At 39.8% G+C, this 22,165-nt stretch overlaps 1 protein-coding gene across 1 annotated transcript in view; it reads right to left on the reverse strand.

Moving 5' to 3' along the window:
- The window catches only part of LOC147683405 (maestro heat-like repeat-containing protein family member 1), a 150,366-nt gene that overhangs the window by 70,140 nt on the left and 58,061 nt on the right, over positions 1-22,165 (reverse strand). The window contains exons 5-11 of the mRNA XM_086943845.1: positions 13,006-13,168; positions 11,678-11,776; positions 10,023-10,144; positions 9,119-9,265; positions 2,309-2,401; positions 706-784; positions 178-291 (exon numbers count right to left, since the gene is read on the reverse strand). Coding sequence (XP_086799971.1) covers positions 178-291; positions 706-784; positions 2,309-2,401; positions 9,119-9,265; positions 10,023-10,144; positions 11,678-11,776; positions 13,006-13,168 — 817 coding nt within the window. The remainder of the gene's footprint in view (positions 1-177; positions 292-705; positions 785-2,308; positions 2,402-9,118; positions 9,266-10,022; positions 10,145-11,677; positions 11,777-13,005; positions 13,169-22,165) is intronic.

Here is a 22,165-nt window from a genome sequence, read left to right on the forward strand (position 1 = left end):
TGTAGCTGAAGAATATAAAATTGAAGTATTTTGCTTCTAGCTGCACCATGTTGGACAAGTAAGGGAGTAAGTTGGGAATACAACTTAGGGCTCCAAATTCTATGACAAGCATTATATCCCTTGAACTATTTTCCCTGCCTAAATTACACACTGCCACCCACCCACTGACAGTCTTACCAGTTTCCGAAAGGAGCTTGCAGAGCAGCTGTAATGTTGTGGCACGGGACTCTGCACCTATCTGCATCAAGCTACTTTCAAAATATTTAAGGACCTCACTAGAGTGAGAATGGGCTGCAAGAGTAAAGTGAAGAGAAAAAAAAGACATAATTGAAAAATAACACAACATAAAATTATGCAAGAAGGAACTCAACGCAGGGGAGCAGCCCATCAAGGCCATTCTTCAACGCATGTCCAGGAGGTATGTTATCAATGGTCTGCAACATTTAATGATGATCTTACGAGCACATGGTACTCATGTGACTACTATAGCTGTATATAGTAAACTGGGCACCATATTCCAGTAGCAAGCCAACCAATGTACTGGGAAGGGAGATTACTGAAGCAATAGTAGCTTTTAAGATGATCAAGTTACGTGCAGGGCAGTGTACAGAAATTAATGTTACAGAGGACCTGATCCCTAGGAAAGGCCAATATATACTTGCAGTATCACAAATATATACATACATACATTTATGACCAACTCACCCAGTGACAGGATAATAGCCGTGGACAACTTGAGTGGCTCTTCTGTTTCATCGGAAACCCCACTTGAGGGTGTGCAGATCTGCCAATAACAAAGCCATAATAAATAATAATGGAAGCTAGGCTATCTGAAAGCCAATCCCATACATCCAGACAGCAAATAACTTCCAGTGGGGGGATTAACAGCATAGGAGTTTGTCAGGACTTGTGGGGCCATGATCCATACCGTGCTACAGAAAAAATAATTGTGTGGAATGCAGCATATTCAGGGTGCCCGATATTGGTGGAAGTGCAAATTCTCAGTTACCACTCTAAGATGGATGCCTTAGTTTCCTATGGTTTTTGGACAGTTTGTAGACTCAGAAGTCTGGCGAGATTGCAGAAGGTAGTGGTACGTAATGCTTTTAACAAGGCTGGCACTAGTGGCGGCTATTCAAGGTAATCAAGACGAAGGCTGTTGTTACACTTCATCGTGGTTTATCTCTGGGGACGGTAAAGCTGTTCCCTTTTTGCATCCTACGGTGTCTGGCCAGCATAGTGGGTTGCATGCTTTTCAGAGCAGACCTCTTTTGCTTCACTTTTTGCCCATTTTGCGTCCCAGGTCTCTAGTCAGCAGAGTGGGGAGCGAGTGTTTCTGTCAGTGGCTTCATTAGGGCCTTTTTCTGTTCTCACCTCCACTCGCTGTTTCTGCTGCACCACTTCATTTTTTTCTTTACCGGCATTCAGTTCTTGCACTTTGGTCCTCATCAGAGATGCTTATCTTTTGTTTCCCATTAATTCCAGATTCCACATGCCAGCATTGCTATTTGGAATTTCATGCTTATGGCCGTCAAGTTGTGCACCTGTTTTCAGAGGGCCTTCTTATATGTGAACTGAGGTCTTGAATGCTTCAAGTTTTGATTGTAAGGATATTCCACAAATGTTGTGTATTTGGATTATTGGAACTAAATTGTGGGGTAGTTTCTGCACATATTGACTTTAGGAACCTTAGCGGGAAAATACTGAATTTCCTTTGATTGATGGCATTAATCAAATGTATATGATATAGCCATATTATTATTAAATATATAGATTTAAGATTGGGTATACTGTTGTTGGGAAACTCATGAAGAGTCCAGTATATGTTATATAGGAAAGTCTAACTGGACAATTGAACCTCCGAGGTAAGCTTTGTTAGTATTATGTCTCAGTTGTAAACCATTGTTATTGGGTACAGCTTTTTTCTTTCAGGTCTCCATCCTTGGTGTTCCCTCTGGGTCCCTTCCCTTCCCTTTCCCTGTCACTCTGTTCCTCTGTTACCTATTATCAGAGCCAGAGCTGCCGAGAGGCAGACTTATGGGGGTTCTTGCCGAGGAACTCTCAACACTGACAGATTTATATCCATTGTCTTCTTTCTTTGCATCCTAGAAGCAAATTGGTTCATATAGGATTTTTAGGGATTATAATTTAATATTTTATGCAAGAGAGTTCCCAAATGTTGCCCTTTAAAAACACTCCTACTATAAATTGGATTAAGGTAGAAACATTATTTGTTACAATATGTTACACAGGAAATGTCTGTCACCTCCCACTGAAATACTTCGTTTGTCCTCATGTATATACTTACCAGGTGATGCAGGACGGCAAGCACGATTGGCACAGTTCCATTCAGCGCTCTGCATCTCTTAGTAACAGCTGCCTTGATGCATAACTCAAGGGTCTGCAAGGAGATAAGAAAATTGAGATGAGGCCAAAGGGCAGTTTGTGCAAATGATGATGGTCAGTGGTGAATTACAAACTTCAAAGTGTAAATTCTGTCTGAATGCAAGAGTGAGTTGGTGTGCAAAAGAGCTCTCTTGTGTACTAATTCTAAATACATATGACCACAAGTAGATTTTGACAGATGACCATGCTTATGTCTAATTTTTTCTTTCCTGGTTGCTCTGTTTTCTTGACTCACAGTGCCTTAAGATCTCTCAGATCCACGTAGTGATATCTGTAGAGGTTATCTGTTGGAGTCAGATGTTGGATTTTAGTCCATCAAGGAATCAGAAGATAACATGTTCAGCATTTAACAAGGACATGCCCTAACACATGTAGCTTAGACTCACTTGTCATTGCAGGCCCTGTATTCTCAGCCACTGTTGATGATGGCCCTTGCCTCGGTTGTCCTAGTTCTCTTGGTGGTTAGTTCTCTTGGTTGTCTGCTACTCCTTCTTCTTTTGGCACTGTCTAGATCCTCTTGGCCGTCTCAGTCCCTTCCTTCCTGGCCTTGGTCTTTCTGCTCCTGGTCCTCCTGCTGGTCTTGGTCTTAATGGTCCCCATCAGTTTTGTTGATCTCTCTTTCCTTTTCAAAATTTGCTTTTCCTGTCTCTAGTTCTCCTGATGCATGTCCCGTTGTATAGTTCTCCTAATCTTTGTATTGATTTTCATGTTCTCCTTTTTCTAGGTCTCTTCCTCCTGATCATCCTCTTATTCTTCTTTCCCTTCTGTCAACTCATATGTTCCTCAAAATCATCCTCCTGGCCGTCATCTACATATTCTTGGTCCTGGTCTTCTAGGTATTGGTCATTGGTCATAAGTAGCCCTCATCCTCCTGAGATCCTACTCCTGTTAAAAGGATTATCTTTACCATGGCGCTTATTGCTGTGTCCCTCCTAGTTGTTCTTCTGGTGCTCTTGCCCTGGTGTTCTTCAATCTTTTCATTCTTCTGGTCCCAGTCCTGCTGGTCCTCATGATCTTCATTGTCCTTATGCTCATGGTCCAGCTAATCTTGGTCATCCTCTTCCTGGTCCTCTGGATCCTCTGGTGCTGTTACTCCTAGCAATCCTGGTGTTGGCCCTCAGGTTTTTCATGGTGGTCATGGTGCTGACTGCTGTTCTGGACCTCCTAGCCTCTGCTTTCTCTTCATAGTCTTCTTCCTCTTACTGGTCTCCCTCCTCCTGGTTTTCCTCCTTATTCTCCTAGTCCTCTTAGAAATCCTTTTCCTATTCTTCCTGGTCTTGATCCTCTTGGTTTTCCTAGTTCTTGGACATGGTATTGGTTCCCTTTTGGTTCAAGTTTTCCAAATCCTTCTGGTGGTCCTGGAGTTTCTAAGCTTCTTGTCTGTCCTGGACCCCCACCTCCCCTTCTACGCATCCTCATGGCCATCTTCCTCATCCTCATTCTGTGTAGGGTCTTCACAGTGGTGTAGGTTCTCCATGTTGACCTGCCCATCTTCTTCCTTCTTGTTCTGGCAGTCCTGGTCCTCCTGATGACCCTCCCTTTCCACTTGTACATCCTTCTTCTCCATTCAATTCCATTCCAAAGTAGCTTTATTCGAGGTATACTCATAAAAGCACAAAACAAACAACATTTAGATACAGTTAAAAATGCCTTGGCTGGATAGTTAAAAATGTTTGATAAAACTTAGATCTCAGAACAAATGGACGAGATAAAAGTTACATTAATACAATTTTCTTCGCTTTATAAAATACATTACAGCAGATAAAAACAATTTAAAATAATCAATCACATTCAGTGGCCAGGCTACGGAAGTTAAAATGAATGCTCACCAAAGAATTACCCAGATTTAGGTTTCAGCCTTATAACCCACGCCCATCCTAGGTATTTGGCTACCGCTATTGTGATAAATGGTAAAATGCTGGCGCGCATAAGCCTTTCCGCTTCGGCGCTCCTAAATGTGCCAAGTAGTTTGCACACTGGAGCCAGCCAAACTCGCCTAGGGAGTGCATAGGCGGGACAGGCAAAAATCAGGTGGGCAACTGTTTCGCTATGACTCCCACAGGCAGGACAGATGTTATCACTTGTGGGAGTCCACCTGGACATAAGGAACTTTAAAGGTAATGAGCCTGCCCTGAGTTGGAAGTAAAGCTTCCTATCTCTCGGCCTGGTGATATTATCCCAATAGGATTCTAATGTGGGTGTGAGATTTGTTTCTAAGATGAGTCAGAGTTACTCCAAGCATTAAAAGCAGCCCACTCCCAATACTTCTCTTTTAGGATGTTTTCAGAGGGAAAAGAAGCCTCTAATGGGTTCTCCCATAGCATTCTCATTCCCAGGCCAATCAGGCTATTCCTAACACCTCTTAACCAACCCATTGTGTGGAAGGCATCAGATTTTATTACATCCAGAAAACCTGAGGCATATGATGTGAGTTCAGGTGTCTTTCACAACCTGCGCCAATATAAAATCGGACGTAACTTGGCGACATCAATAATAGCTTTTCTACCCAAATCATATCTAAGTGGCTTAAGAGGGGTGCTTTGTGAGAGATTGGTAATGCTACGGAGAAACTTATTTTCAGAAAAAGTTAAAGGAGCTGCTTTCTCAAACCCCCATAATTCGGCGCCATAAAGAGCGGAGTTAACAGCTTTAGATTCATAAACTTGGAGGACTGGTCTAATTGGTTTTGATAGAGACCTTTTATGCTTCAGACTTAAAGCTCCCGTAACTTTGATGTTTCAAGGCTGCTAAATCTATATGGCAGTCCCACTTAAGTTTCTTCTCTAACTGTATACCCAAATAGGTAAAAGCCCTGACCAGTTCAAGTGGTTGTTTATTCATAAAAACCCTCCCCTTAAAACTTCGATGCGGATTAAAAGCCATGAATTTCGCTTTTGACACAATAACTTCCAGGCCTCGAGCAGCACAAAAATCTTCAAAAATTGATAGAGCTAGCTGGAGGTCACTAGGAGGCTTGGAAATAATTAATGTGTCATCTGCAAACATTAAAATCTGAATTTTTACACTTGCTAGAGAAGGGGCATCTGTATTCACTGGCAACAAACGGTCCACTATTCCATTAATATACAAAGAGAATAACGTTGGTGCCATGGCACAGCCTTGCCGTACCCCTCGTTCAACCGAAAGCTGGGTGGTGACCCTACCCTGCCCTCCCCAGCGTATTCTAGCATGATTGCCCTCGTGCAGCCTCATTACGAAGGTTAGGATCTCGTCCGAAAGGCCTAATTCCCTCAACGTCACCCATAACCGGGAACGGGGGACAAGGTCAAAAGCTGAACGTAGATCGACAGAGGCAGCATAAAGGCTGTCCTTGCCCAAAGTCACAGTCTTCCACTATAAAAGAATTTAATGAATGGCTTGATCAATGGGGCTAGTGTATTTACAGAAACCCTCTTGGAAAGGGGACAATATACTATTCTCTTCAATCCAGTCTAAGATTTTGTTCAGGATCAACCTCCCAATTACCCTCTGAATCGTATCCATCAAGCTGATAGGTCTGTAGTTCCCCGGTTGAGTTTTATCTCCTTTTTTATATACTGGACTTATCACGGCCCCTTTTCAGGAAACCGGGATCTGGGCACCCTGGGCCGTTGCATTTGCCATCAACAAGGTGTATCTACCCCATCGTATTTTGTTGTAGAGGAACACATCCGCAGGGACACCATCGGGTCCTGGCGCTCTACCTCCAGCAACTGCACTAAGAGCTGCTAAAACTTCTTTGTCATTTAAAGCCTCATCAGTATAAAAAACATAACTAACTTCTTCCATTGGATCATCTAAAGGGTTACGCGCATATTGGGGCCTAAAGTAATTAACCCATCCTTCATGAGAGACATGACTTAGGGGCTGATCAGGTTGACCCCCTCTGCCTCACTTATTGATATTCCAGAATAATTTGGTATTATTCTGCAAACTAGCTTCTTTTAGGTCCTGTCATCTAATGACCCCCTCTGCCTCACTTAATGATATTCCAGAATAATTTGGTATTATTCTGCAAACTAGCTTCTTTTAGGTCCTGTCATCTAAGCTCATCCCATAGGCACTTGGCTTTATGGATAGCTTTTTTGTATTCATATCTTGCAGTACGGACAGTACCCATTTTCCCAACCCTGATAGCATTGCCAAGGGCAATTCTTGCTTGCCTACATTCATTGTTATACCACCGAAAGGGTTTGGAGTCAGCTAGTTTCTGGCTTCAATAGCGCTTAATAAAGTGTCTACTTGTATTTCTTCTCCTCTTTGGCCTCCTGGTTCTGGTCCTTCTGGTCTACTTTGTTCTACTTATTCTCCTGGTTTTACTGATCCTCCTCTTTGTCGTGGGCATGCTGGGCCTTATGTCCTTGGGGTCTCAGTCATCTTGGTCGACTGAGGTCTTTGGCTGCCTGATCCTCCAGGTTTTTCGCATGGTCCTCCTGCTATTGCTTTCTCTTCATTATCTTGGAAATCCAGTTCCTTGTGTTCCTAATCCTGCTAGTGATCTTGGTCCTCCTCCTCCATTCAGTTGTACTGAACTTTTTGGAGAGTCTTGTTCCCCTGTCCTCCTCCTCTGTTTGACCTCCCTTTCACCCTCCTGTTATATGCCTGCTTCTCCAAGTGATCCACACTCCACTAATGTAGTCTCATCCAAAGTCAGCAATATACACCCTCAAGCCAAAGGGCACACTTAGATGTAGCATGGGTGGATAAACACTATTGGAAATACATTTTCCCCTTTTTTCCTGTTAGATAGTAAAATACAGACATAATTGGGGTGCTCCTCTAAAACCTGGATCCATGTATGCGCCGCTACATCTGTTTCACTATTAACAATTGTGGACCAAGATTGCTAAATGTCCCTCTTGCACCCCTGCACACTGTGAACCATGGGAGTACAGAGGAGCCTAAAAGGATAGTGTTTGCTTATGAGAATCAAAGGCAACGTGGAGGCAGGAGCTGCAACACAGAAGATGGGTGACGACTAAAAGCAGTTTTAGGAACACATTTAGCTACACAGATGCTAATGAGGAGAATGATCACCGGTAATGAAGGCTTGGAAGAATCATTGAGGGAACAACCTCAAATTATGTATATGGTGAATATGCCATACAACATAATTCTGTCATGTTTTTATGTTTGTAGCTGGTATTCAAATTTTTATTACAAGTGAAGACTGTCAAAAGAAGGAATTGTAAGGAAATGTGAACATCCTGTCCTTTTAACTGTAAGTGCTCAGACCTGGCAGAAACTGTTCCACTTAGAGTAATAATAATAATCCACATTTGTAAAGTGCACAATCACCCGTGTAGGTCTCTAGGCGCTGGGGGCCGTTGGGAAGATTAAGCAAGCTATTGCCGAGAGTCACAGTGGTGCTGGGCTAATCAGCCGCCGGTGCTGGGGATCGAACTGTGATCACCAGATTCTGGAGTCAGTCGCCCTAGCCCCGGTGCCACACCTCTCCCGCCTCTTAGAGCCTCAACATTAATCTTCAATTCTCAAGCCTCAAAAACAATAGTTCTGTGGAAATGAAAATTTGCAGATTGGAGACGTAATGATTCTAATAGTGTGTCCACCATGGTCTACGTCACTCTTGCTTTTTCAGCTAATACAGTTCGCACGTCTCTAACTACGGACTCTTTCCATTGCTAATATTTGTTTTTATAGCAACTAAAAGTAGTATTCTATAATTCCAACACAATATTGATTACCAACATGATACATTTCCAGTGCTCCTCTTAAGACTTCACTGTTTTACCTGTATGTTCGGTCAACAGGAGTGCAATGCAAAGTCATGGGGCTCCTTAGTGAAGGTCATTTGTAAATTTACTTGTATTTCACAGGGTGTAAGCAGCCTCTCAGACTAGAGAAGATGCAATGGCACACTGTTTGTTATAAGAGGACACTAGGGCTTTAGTAAGCCCAATTACTGCTTGGGACCTATGTCAGGGCTCTAGTGACTGAAGATCTGCTGTTTTGTTATGATTAACGCATCAAGATGGAGCGTCAGTATGCTCAATTTCACTTCCATAACCAACTTTTACTTACCCAGTATCACAACAACAGGTGAAGCAAATTTCAGCACTGTTGATGTTTATTTAAATTCTAGCACAATTGCGTTGGTACACATTTCTCCTTTATTAATCCCGATTTCATATGTAACAAATACAAATGTGCATTTTGCTTCTCTGGCTACCTTCATGGATTGTGTACTAATCACAATTGAGCTGGTTCAGTATTTGGAATTAATGTTGGAAAACTATATTCCCTGTAATCCCTTCATCTCCCAAAACAATACACAAGCTCAAAACTGAAAAAATTACCAGACGTGAATGTGTCAAAAAGTGGGGAATTACAGTCCAAATTGGTGTGGTGGTTCTATTTCTCAGGGGTACCTAAGGGGCAAACTTGGAATCATACATTTTTCCTACATCCCAAAATTTCTGATACCCACCACATTGGTACTGTCGGGAGCGGAATGCCAATATGTTGGCCCAATGTACACATGATGGAGGCCTGAACCATCTCACAACTCCACCTGTCGTGTAACTAACTCACCAATGGAATCCTGTAGTTCTGTATTCAACCCTCATTTCTCAATAATGTAGTGTTTCATTGCAGCTAATCTCTCATTATGGGATACGGTGTTCGTTATGAGTGGATCATTTGGGATTGGTTGAAGTGGCAAGCATAGACAGCAAATAAAAGTCACACTCACCGTGAGCAAACGAAATGCCATATCACCAGGCAGCTGGGGCTGGAGCCTTTCAACTTCATTGACCAACCAAGGAAGCTCCTTATCTAGTTGCTCCTCTGGCAGAACGGAGGCCAAATGTCCCAGAGTGGTGATGACCTGCCCCCAGACCTGTTAAGATAAATTACACCAGGTTTTCAGTCCCACACAATAGACATTAACTACTAAAAAAAGATGAGCCACATGTGGAAGTAGAGGGGTGCCTGGAGAGGAAGCTGCACTTGACATCTGTTCACTAGGAAGTGATTCTGTCATGCAAAAGCAGTGGTTTGTTTCACTGGCAGAATATTCCAATAGACAAAACTGATTCTCTAAAATAGAAATGTTATCCATGAATTTGTTTCGCTCTTGTCTTATTTGGATGAGGGTTCCCCACCCACTCTCTATATTTTCTCCCTCTCCCCAGCTCTGTTTTAAAAATATATTTTCCCCTGCCTCCTATTCATGGACAGGTTGTGGTAGACATAGAAAATACACTACTGCAGCTGCGATTTTATTAAATTGACTTAGAATCTAATTCTGTCACTTTCTTTTTCAAAAATACTTATTGCACTTACTGTTCCCTAATACTTAAGTATTATAGCATGGTTTAGCTTTGATTTTCTTTTATATATCTGACCTGATAGGAATTCGATACTTGGTCGGGTACAATAAAGGTTTTTACACATTTTATTCAGCTACATAAATAGAGATCACAACTCTGGGTCAAGAGAATGACTTTCATTTTTTTGTATTTCATCAAATGAAGTATATATGCAAAGGCAGAGGAAGGGGCAGTCAATGTGTATGCATCAGTTATCTCACAAACCGTAACAGCTCTAAACCTTCATTCAATGCGCTCTGTTCTTTCCCCACTTTACCAACTCACCTCCTGGGGACTGGGGATGGTTTCAAGAAGAAATACCTTACAGGTTGAGTAGGCTTCAAAGAAAAGTGTGACTAGAGGAGTGTCTACACTGGAAGCAAACTGGCCTGATAACATCTCAATGACTGCACAAAAATAAAACAAAAATTACTGTTAAGTTCAAAAGCTTAAGTGTTCCATTAATCTACACATATACCACCTTGCCGGGTAGTGCATAGGAGATACTGAGCAAAAACAGTGCAATGCGTCTGCTGATAGGAAATGATTTTTAGCAGGTATTCGACTCAATTCACATAGGCATTCTCTGACTCTCATAGATACTGTAATGGTATCCATTTTGATCATGCATCCTATTGCACTTTTGAAGCATTCTAAACAATATATGGTAATAATTCCACATTACTGCAACTCATTGTATTGAACTAAAATGAAGGAAAGGCAGAATATGTGTCACCAGAGTTCTTTTTACATACAATTAGCAACAAAGCAATTTAGTTTGTACAGTTTTGTTGTTTATGGTATAAGAGTGGAGAAATCAGATTTTGCACAAGTTATTACTGTATGACAATATTTGCCTTCTTGGCAAAATAAAAAAAAGTATGTAAACATATAAAAGATGATGCATCCGAGCATTCCTTATCAGTAATTTTGTGAATCATTTTATGTGGTTAACAAAGAAGTGCTGGTTCAGACATCACCAGAGTAAAAAAGTGGTGTAATGATTTTGCACTATTCTGCTAATCAGGCAGGGAGATACTACACTGGTTTTAATCTCACATCTAAATAAACACTGATTCATTCAATTTCATTTTTTAAGCATAGCAAAACGTGTGAAACCACATTGCCCCTTTTTCTGTCCTAATATTGCAAATGTTTAGTTGGGAGCAGATCTTGCTTCCTGCATTCTCTATTTTTCAAGAGGCAAAAATGGTAAAAATATATTTACTCCATGATTTGCACCAGTCTAAATCTTTACTTAACACGGCGACTAGTTTTCAATTGTGCGAGCTCTAGGTTGCAACAAGATGTCTGTGCCATTGAAGTGAACAATTACCTCTGGGAAATGATGTACAATTGCTACAGGTTTTAATGCTCCACTTCCTAGGGAGGTAAGTTCACAACATAAGGCCTGATTCAGGCTGTGGCAGATGGGTATCACGTCACAAACGTGATGGGATAGCCCGTCCCTCTTATTACACATACAATAGGATACAAGTTGTCCACAAAACTCTAAATCAAGCCCTTGGTTTTTTATTACTGAAAAGAATAGGGTGTTTCCCGGAGGTGCACTGTACAGACTAGAGATGTGTTCCAGTCATTACATGGAAAACTTGACACAGCAGCTCAGCATGCCAGTTCAATTGGCAAATGTACTAGAAAGTAGTGGGGTTACACATTATGCAGACCAATGTTGCAGTTGAGTTTTGATTTGCGCCACAAATGAAAGTTTAAGGCAGATAAGTAATCAGTTGTTTAAAACAATGGGATGAATAGGGACTGTTATTCTCTGCACCAATCAGACATAAGAAATTGCATCTCTTTGCATGAAGGGTGCTCTCAGGAAATGTTACAAAAGTGAACTTAATAAAGATGTCCTCTCCCAACACTCTCCCAACCATCAAACCGAACCCGACCGCTCCACAAGCGCAGGTGCACACCAAGGCTAAACCAATATTTCTGGTTGATTGTAGAAGCAGTCTTCATTACAGGAAAGAACGTTCTGAGAATCAGATCCAAATATGGTTCCATTTCCGTTCCTGTAAGAGAAAATAGGATAAACAATATTAATTAAACTAAAGACTAATACCAACTTAAGATGATGAGTGTGCTGCAAAGGTGGTGTTGGTCATGAAACATATTGTAAAACAATCTTGATGCATGGCTTTGTATATTTTCCACCCAGCAGAACATAAAACGTAATGCAATAAGCGGAAAAGAACGTTTCACATTGTCTTTTCCCAGGATTCACTCACACCTTTTTATGACGGTGATGAAGGAGTTCGGCATTATAGCAGAGTTGCTGCATTTACAGAAATTCTAAATCCTTGTACAAATAAAGGCTTAATAGTTAAGTAGCTGGTTGGTGTAGAGCTGTTTCAGTTTTTAACAGTTTTTTTTCAAGAGACATAATGAAACAAAACCCTTAAGGGACATCTGGAGCTGGTATGTGGTGCTAAAATGTGAATCTACAATGTGAAATTACAAAATTTCAACAAATCTAAAACAATACGTATCATTTGAACATAATAACCAAAATAGCAGCAATACATTTGCATCTTTCAAAGGTGGCTGTCAGTGGACCTGTATTTAAGATGCAACCATTCACTTCTAAGGCCTCTTGCTGGAGTTCTATATTTTGAAGCCTTCTGATGGCATAAGCACGGAGATGCTTGTTTCTTTAATTAGCACTGTACAGAAAGTAATCGTCCTAGAGCTTATTTCAATTACCATTATGACATGGGGTCGCAACACATAGTGGTGCTGTTTTATTTCCTTCCAATTAATTGTCACTTCCTTAAAAAATTAATTGTTTTAACTATGCGGGCTGAAATGGCAAAGTCATGGGCATGGGACTCTATTCTGAATGCCACAACCAGTTTGAAATATATGTAGAAAATAACTTAAATATACCCTGTGGCTTCTTTGCACTTCAATTTGCATTGCATATGCAATGCTAGTGATTGATCCATTCTCAATCACCACTGTAAAATGCATAAATTTACCATACTGTTATGGGTTTTGTACAAAAGGTAGAAATACTTTAAACAAGCAATGGAGTAAGGGAACTGAAAGAACAATGGAGTAAGGGAACTGAAAGAACATGTTGCCGCATGCTTCAAAGCCCACTCTGTGTATTTGAGTGTTGTGATGATATGAGCCATAGACAGATAAAACTATTTGCAGACAGACCTACAATGAATGTAGAATCCGGTAGACTGCCACAGAGCACAGTGTTTGACAACAACATAGCATTTTTTCAAATTACCGTATTGAATTGTCATTTGATGAATGGCCCAAAACACAATCTCCTCTGGAATAGAAGGCACCGAAAACAGATTTACAATCTTAGTAGATATTGACTGTGGTATCCACTTGGTAAGAATATTTTGACACACTAAAGCCATCCTTTCAAGTTCAGGCGCATTCTCCTAAATATGCAGAAATAGGAAATATTGGTAATTTGAAACATTTCTGACGAACAAGAGGAGAAAAACAAATCCAAAACAAGTATTAAGTACCATGGATCAGGTATAGAGGGAATATTGTGAAACAGGAGATGCCTGAACAAATCAATAACGGCTTGATTATGAGTTTGGCCGATGGGATACGCCATCACAAACGTGACGGATATCCCGTCCGCCATATTACATGTTCCATCCATAGGATATAATGGAATTGTATTAAGGAGGTCGGGATATCCCTCACGTTTGTTATGGAGTAAACCTGTCCTCCAAACTCCTAATCCGGCTCTAAGACTCAATTAACAATAAGATAGAAGCGGAGCAAATAACAAAAATGGAATCACTCCATGAAATAGACCAAGTAGAACCAGCAATTGCCAAAACAGATTGAAAATAAGGCTGTAGCCTGAGATTTCTTGACCCCTAGCAGCAAGAAAATTTACAGGATAAAACTGGGTCATAATAAAATTATACATATATTGGTACCCCAATGAATGAATAAATAAATCCAACAAAATATCAGAAATTCTTGTCTTTTCTTAATTTCACATCAAAAAGACTTTTCTTTTTTATAAATGAATGTCTTTCTGCACTGCAGAGGTATCCAAAAGTGACTGATACCATTTAGGATGTGCACCAAATGTATTGCGTGGTACAGGCTGGGAGGTGCGAGCTATTCAACCTAGTCGCTTTCTGTATTGGCATGGGGCATATATCATCAGAAATAATTAATTCTATTTGGCTATTCTCTAGAGCTGGATTACCTTAGTGTTTTCTACTTATAAAATATCTGTACTAGGGGTATGAGTTTTTGAAATATTTAACCTCTTTTCAACACAATACTGGCCTTAGAGACTGCAATATCTTTTTGAGCGGAACAAAAGGTAAACTGGCTTTAAAAACACTGAATGGTTATTTTTACAAATATTTTACCTATTTCAAGACTAACACAAATGTATTTTAAACACTCTAATTAGGATGGACTGTCTTAGATAAAAATACATGTAAATACATGATAAAGCACAATGTCAATAAATCAACAGTACTGTAATGGTATAATACATGAACTACGTGCTAATAACAATGTGGTGTATTACGAAATAGGTCTACAGTTGTTTCATCTCCTTGTATATCTTGATAAAAACATGACCTTGCTAGTGAAGTCCTGAAGTCTCAGAGGCCAGAGAGGGTGCAACAGTGAAAGATGTGTGGCACTTCCAAGCTGCTGTTCTGTTTTGTACTGCCAGCATAGCAGAACACATTTGGAGGTGGGTATATTACTTAACTTCATCTTCATGTGGATGACTGGGTTTCTAAGACTCTCCGTAGCACCTCCCAAAGTGTGCCTTTGTAGGTGTGCTACCTTTGCACCGCTTCCCTTAATCATCTTCTGCGATCCAGTTTGCCTTTGCCAGTGCTTAGTAATCTGACAGAAACACCTGGACAAAAGTGTTCCCTTATTTGTATGGGCCCTAGCCTCCGAGCAAATGGTGTAATGCATCTTGACACAGTGTGGGGGTGAAATGGGTGCAAGTACAATGCTTGTTACAAAAGGCCCAGCACATGCCTTAGCAGCATCTGCTACAAAACAAACACCACCTACCTCTTGTGGACTTTGCTAGTTTAGTCCATGTTTTTAAATGAGTACATCCCCGGCCTCTGATCCCCTGTCTTTCTCTCTCTTCTCTGAATTTCTCACACACATATAGAACTACACACACACACCAGTACAGACATGCACACACATTTCTGTGTGCAAATCAGGTACTAAAATAGGCAATTCATTCTACAAAATACAAATCAAGATCTATGAGAGAGCTTTACCTTTGAATCCATTAGTTTGTTATATACAGATTATCTCTATTTTGTGTTCTCAGCCCTTGCCCTTACCTACATGTGGAATGTAAAGAAGAATCAGATTCCCTGTGTTTCAATATTGCTACCTTTGTTAAGATATTTAAGAAGTTCTTTAGGAGTGAAAATATGGAATTTGGGGCCTGATTTTGTATTTGGCAGACAAAGCAGTGTCCTCCAGGGTGTCAGAGGACATTGCGTCCACCACCCCAATGGTATTTGCGTTGTTATGTTTCAAGCTGACCTCTTGCCCAGCGATCATCTCTGTACTTTGAAAGGAACCACTGTCACAGCGGTTTCCATCAAGGTACAAAAGGTTTGGTGGATGGCCATCCTCGGTTTGACAGCCTTTCACCAACTATTTAACTTTTTTTTTCAGAAACCCCTGAAGCGGCAGTTTCTGAAAAACAGAAGATTCATGACCTCCACACTCTGGGAGTTTTCTCCCAAGGTGTGAAGGTCATTATTGTTTTTTCCTGACCGTCACAGGCAAGTTTTTTTGCAGTGATGGACAAAAGAAAATCATTCTAGGCTTTGGTTGTCTGAGCCATCAAGAAATCCACTGATTGAAAAGTTGTAGTCTGCCCACCTGTAAATAAGGGAGGTGGAAAAAAGCATGGAGGGCAGGGTACTCCGTCATATTTGCAACGGTATAACCTGTACGCCAACCTCTAAATCAGGGGCCTAATGTTGGTATAGTCTTATTAAAGGCTCTGCAACATATATAAAGAGGTGAAACAATTTTAGACCTGCGTTGAAATCCTAGATATATATTGAGCATCATATTGTTACAAAGAAATATTTACTTTGATGAATGCTCATTTACTTTTTAATTGATCTATGTATTTACAGTTTTCTTTTGCCGTTAGTTGTGAAATAAACCTCTCTTTCTTTTACTGTCAATGTGCAGAAAAAATAGAGTGGATAACATTTGAGATTTTATGACTTTTTTCCGTTTGACCAGATTCATGTTTTTCTAATGTATAAGGTGTGTTAGATGTATTCATAATTCAAAACCTCTGAACACAATATGCAAAAAATGTATTTAATAGTTACAAAAATCACAACCAAGAATACCATTATTTTGCAATAGAATCAGAGATAAAGCAGAACAGTTTTATAGTTGCATTGTGTATGGGTATCGGTTTGGGATGTTGTGTTTATGTTTGAGATAAGCTGTATAGAGTAAAGTTTGTGAGACTTATGATTTGGCGGGTATTGATAGTGACAGTGGTGGTGCAGGAGTTGTTGGTCAGTATGTAGGTATATATAATAGGATGTCTGGTGCAGGTGTTAATGTAGGGCACCGAAGGAGGAGGAATGTAGGTACAGAAGTAAGAGAGACTTAAAGAGTAGGCAGTGGCGTGTTTCCTATTGGTGGATTAAAAGCAATGGTCTCCAACTAATCAATCACATGTTACTAGTAGCTCGCAGACTGCCATTGAGTAGCTTGCATATGATAATTGCCTGTCAACAAGCTTGAGAATATACAGGTGCCCACCTAATAACACAGCTATTTAAAACACAGCTCCCGTTCCTATGATTTACTCAAACGCTGACAGGGCTTGAGGATGCAGACTACCCTTTTCTGAAAATAATTTCTTCTTTTTCTACTTCTTTCGAGCCTCTTTTTACATGTCTTTCTGTTTTCCTTGCTTTTATGTCTCTCATTTCTCAATGTATTTTATTCTCTCTTTCTTGCTGTCCTCTTTCTTTATTTTTTCCTCTTTCTCGCTTCCCCCTATTTGGTTACACTATCCCTTTCCTTCCCTCCTTTGTTGTGCATTCTTTTTCAGTTCTCTTTCTTTTTTTCTTATTGGCTTAATATTCTTCTTGATATTTTTCTTTCTTTTTTCTCATTTCAACCTCTTTTTTCAATTTTTCCTCCATTTTCCAGTTCTTTGTTTCTTTCTTACTATTTCTGTCTTCTCTTTTTCAATCTTGTGTTTCTCAGTAATTCTTTCCTTTGTTCTTTCATTTTTTCTTTTGTCTCCAATTTCTGTTTTTCTCTTTTCTTCGTTTATAATTCTTTCTTCTACTCTTACTTAATTTCCCTCCTCTCCATCTTTTCTTTTGTCCTATCTCGATCTTTCTCAATGTCTTTCTTTCTCTGCTGTTTTCTCTGTTAGTTTCCTTCTCTCCCTTCTTTTGTTCAGTCTTATCTGTTTTCTCTGCCTTCATCTTCCCTCCTCCGTTATTCTTTTTCTGTATTTCTCCTTTTGGTGTTCTTACTTATTGTTCGTTTTCTTTCTTTTTCTCCTTCTTCATCCACAAGGATCTTTTCTTAATTCCACCTCTGACCTGATCTTATCCCTTCTTTTTTCTTCCACTTTCTTTCTCTTATTTTTTTCTTTCTTTCCTTCCATTGTTTTCTCGCTGTCTTTTTCTTTCTATCACCTTCTTCCTTTATTATTTCTCTGTTGTGTGCTTCATTCTTTCGCCTACTTCTATTTTACCATGCCTTCTTTCCATTCATTCCTTTCGTAGTTTGTTTCTTCGTCTTTCATGTCTTCTTAATTGCTTTCTTCCTTCATTTCCTGCATTCGACTCTTTCTCTGGGTATTTTGTCCTCGTTGTTTTTTACCTTTATTTTGTTATTTCTTTTCCTATATTTCTCTACCTCTTTCTTTCTTTCTTTCTTTCTTTCTTTCTTTCTTTCTTTCTTTCTTTCTTTCTTTCTTTCTTCCTTTCTTTTTATCTTTCTTTCTTTCTTTCTGTTTTCTTTCCTGATTTCTTTCTTTATTTTGTCATTCTTTCTTTTTGTTTTATTTATCTTCCTCTCTTTTGCTCGTCTCTTTCTCTCTCTTTAGGTGTTTCAAGACCAAAGGGACAACACTGATGCTCAGGAACCCAATTGTAAACCTTTGCGTTACAGCTCCTGTTCTATTAATACTTTATGCTCACTGTATCTGGAATGAAGAACTCAAGGGTTCTCTAGGGGCAGTGTTTAAGTTATTTGGCCTCTGTGTGCATTTATCAAATTCCGATATTAGACAGTAGCTCAGGAAAGGTTTGAGACACCTGATTTAAAGAGTGCTAATTGAACTCTAGGCTGCATGTGATGGGGAAGGAAGTATATGCTAGCTAGTTGTAATTGATGTATTTTGTGATGCAGGAGTGTAGAACAGCAAACATTGGGATGTAGGTTTCATGTACGATGTAGGTAGTGAAGGTGTGGTATGGAAGTGCAGTGTAGGTGCAGGTTATAGTTTAGCTGGTGGTGTCAGATATCCCTACAAAAGTATGAGAGTGTCATGCTTACCCTAATGTGCATTGCATAATTATGTTCAGTATACTAATTTTCTACAGGCAGACCATTTAAGTCACACTATTGCTTTCTTCCTCAGGGCACTCCTTAATATCAATATAATAATTCATCACTATCAACTCTAAAGTACCACTACACCAAACTAAAGGACCTGGAATGATAAAAAACATAACATTCAAACACTAGATAACAAAAAATAACTGTTGTCTTTTGAGTGCTAACAGCAGAGAAACTCCTTACTAAAACTTTTAAAAGGGAATAATTGAATATTGCACCCACAATAGTATCAGAGATGGTAGTTAAAATGATCAGCACATTGCATTTTACTCCTTCCTAAAGAATTCTTAATCGAAATACATGAGAAACCGGTGTAACAAAACTGTTTGGAACATGCCATATTTTATAGTTAATTACTTTTTTATCTGTGCAATGGTTTTAATTAACTATGCACTTTACAAATAAAACTGACTTACTTAAACTTACTTAGTTAATAAGGCCATTGTAAAAATAATTTGTATGGATACAGTGTTACGTTAAGTGTTTGCAGTTTAATTGAAATAGAAATACTATTGCTGAATTTCAAACTCCGTGAAATCAAATATAACTTCTTGCTGCAGACACAGCTGAACTAGCACATAATCTATCATATAGGTCCATCTGACATAATGTTATGACACAGTTGCAGCTGGTGTCAATGCAGTACTGTACATAGAGTTTTTCTGCTCTGCCTTCAATGAACGGCCCCAAATGCAAGGTCAACATGTGGCCATACATACTGGATTTTCATACAGTACATAAGCCTGTCTGAGCGCTACTGATTTTCCTGCTAACAGCCCTTATTTTACTAAATCTGTCATCCTTTGTCAAATTCTATTGAAGGTGTTGTACCTGAATAGCATGGTCAGAATATTGACTGAAATAATACTCTGTACTAAACATTGTTCATGAACGTTATTGTCACATTTAGGACATGATATTTATGTCAAATGATCGAGTAGTTTTTTATTTTATTCGAATTCCATAGCAGCAACATAAATAATACATAACTGAACACATACATCAAGACATCCATCATTGCCCATTTTAGGCCCCAATCCTAACCAATGCCCTCGACATCAAGTTAACATGAGGTACAAACTATATGATACATAATAGACGTAATTACCCCGCCAACTCCCTCACCTCCCCCCACTCATTAACCCTAATCTCCCTTTTCTATATCCTTTAACAGCATATAAACTGTATTCCATGTGGTACTCATTGAGAAACTTGGCCCGCCACATCTCAAAGGGCGGAGCCTCTTGCTGTAGCCAAAGTGAGGCAATTGCCAACTGAGCAACCACCGTGGCCATAAAAATAGGATAACGGTGTTCATATAGTAGCTGTCCCTGGCGGAAATCTTTCCCATTACCAAGCAACATCATAGACTGAGAAATTTTAACACAGTCCCCGGTTATTTCTGACAAAAACCTCTCTAAAGATTCTATCAGAGAGTCCAATACCGCACATGCAAAAAAACATGCGCAATGTCTGCACTATCCTTTCCACAGCGGCAACACTTCCCACCATGCTAACCCCCCACTTCATCATTTTAAGAGGGGTATGATACAAATTGAATAACATTTTATAATGTTGACTTTTAAGGCTGGCTGCAGGAAAGATCCTCCCCGCCAAATCAATGGATTTTTCCAATGACATTTCGGGGTTCTCCAACCAAGTTCTCCATCTCATATTATATTTTTCTAGATCATCCGTTCTGCCCTCTAACAGTGTTTTATAAATTAGCTCGATGTTTCCCTGCTGTCTAATAGATTCCACAATTTTAAACTTCATAATGCAAATAGGGTATTTAAAAATTGAGTTGTGGGTAGATGGAATTTATCCGCCAACTCCGCTAGTAAGTGTAATCGCCCATCATCATGATATAAGTCGCTAAGTCAGGTAATCCCCTTCCTTCTCAAGCCTAAGGCCACCTGGTCCCAGAAGATCAGGGGCAGCACTCCTGTGGCATTAGTGGGGGTATACATAGAAAGTATTAGAATCTCAAAGCTTTTCCGTTCAGTCTTCCAGACTTTAAACACAGCATTTAATACCTTGAAGTGCGCTCTTTTATAATAACTGCTGTCCACTCTTTTGAATAGGCAATGCTTGACCTTTAACCTAGGATCATCTGATAAATTGAGGGGGCTTTGGCCAGATTACTAATCTTTTCTCTAGTACGTAAAATACGTGCATTAACCAAAATACAGGAATAGTAATACAAAGCAAAGTCAGTGATAGACCATCCTCCTCTTTCTCGAGAAGGAGTCATATATCGAGCAGCCCAACGAGGTTTCCAAGGGGCCCACATAAACTTAGTACAGAGAGATTGTAAATATGTAAATATTGAATTTGTTTATAGGATACCTCCAGGGACACAGCCCTAAAAAATACATACCTCTCGGTAAGACAATCATTTTCCGAACGTTAGCTCTGCCACTAATGACAGATGGAGATTCTCCTACCTTTCAAGTGAGCGTTTTACTCCCCAAATAATATCGCCCGAATTAACCTCAACGATCTCTTTAACAGAGGTACTGATCTTAATACACAGATAAGTAGCTTCCTTAACACACCTAGCATCCCCATCCATTGCTTGACTTGTACATAAAATTTGGGTTTTAGCAGTATTAAGTTTATACCCAGAAACTGCCCCAAAAGTCTGCGCCAGGGATTCTATTTCAGGTTGAACGAGACAGGGATTAGAAGTAACAATCGCTATATCATTGGCATAAGCCATTACAGAATACTGTTCTTGTTGTACTATACAAGGCAAAATCTTTCTACTTAAATCTAGCATAAGAATAAAAGGGTTAATATACAGCGCAAATAAAAGTGGTGAACAAGGACAACCTCGTTGTGTGCCTCTAGAAATCGCGATGGTCTCTGAGTGATATCCCATTGAGCAAATTTTCACTGAGGGGAGATGATAAAGGGTGTTTAAAGCACGTATATAGCCCTGCCCGAAACCCATTTGTTGCAGTCCCCATCCGAGGAAATGACACGAAACCCAGTCGAACGCCTTTACGGCATTGAGTAAAATCAGGCCAAGTTCTCGAGATTCTACCTGTGCGATATCGAGGAGAGTAATTACTCTATGCATATGAACTATGGTCCCTCTCCCAGGTATTAAGCTGTGTTGTTTTAACAATACTATTGATGGTATAATTTTTGCCAACCGTGTGGCCAAGATTTTAGCATAGATTTTACTGTCGGAATTAAGAAGAAAGATTGGACGATAAGACCCCAGTAATTCAGATGGTTTCCCCTTTTTCTTCAATACACAAATATTGGCCACGGACCAGGTTCGTCGAATCTTCCCTGTTTGTGAAGTTTGATAAACTTTAAGCATATCATTTTTTATCTCCTGAAAAAAGACCTTAAATACTTCCAAGGGGGGGGGGTCTGTCTGGCCCTGCAGATTTCCCTACTGCACAAGAATTTATGGCCTGCTCTAATTCCCCCAACCTAATAGGTTTAACGTCCGTTTGAGCCAATTGGCCCCATAAAGTGGCTAGAAGCCCCATATCCGTCAGAGAAAGGCCCCCAGTATCGTTCTCTGTATATAATACTGTATAAAAATCATGAAACACTTTAAGAATTTCCTAGGGATCAGACACAATAATCCCAGCGTTCTTTGTACTTCCTCTTATATTTGCAATTTCTAGGCTAAACATCGGCCCTTGGCCTTGCCATACTCATGACACTCTTTTCTATATGTTTGATATTTTATGGCGCTCTCCTTGCTCCATTCAAGATTAATTTTGGACTTACATCTCACTAGAATATTCTGAAGTGGTGTG

The sequence above is a fragment of the Lissotriton vulgaris genome, chromosome 11, assembly GCF_964263255.1.
Source record: "Lissotriton vulgaris chromosome 11, aLisVul1.2, whole genome shotgun sequence".
Classification (NCBI taxonomy): Eukaryota; Metazoa; Chordata; class Amphibia; order Caudata; family Salamandridae; genus Lissotriton; species Lissotriton vulgaris.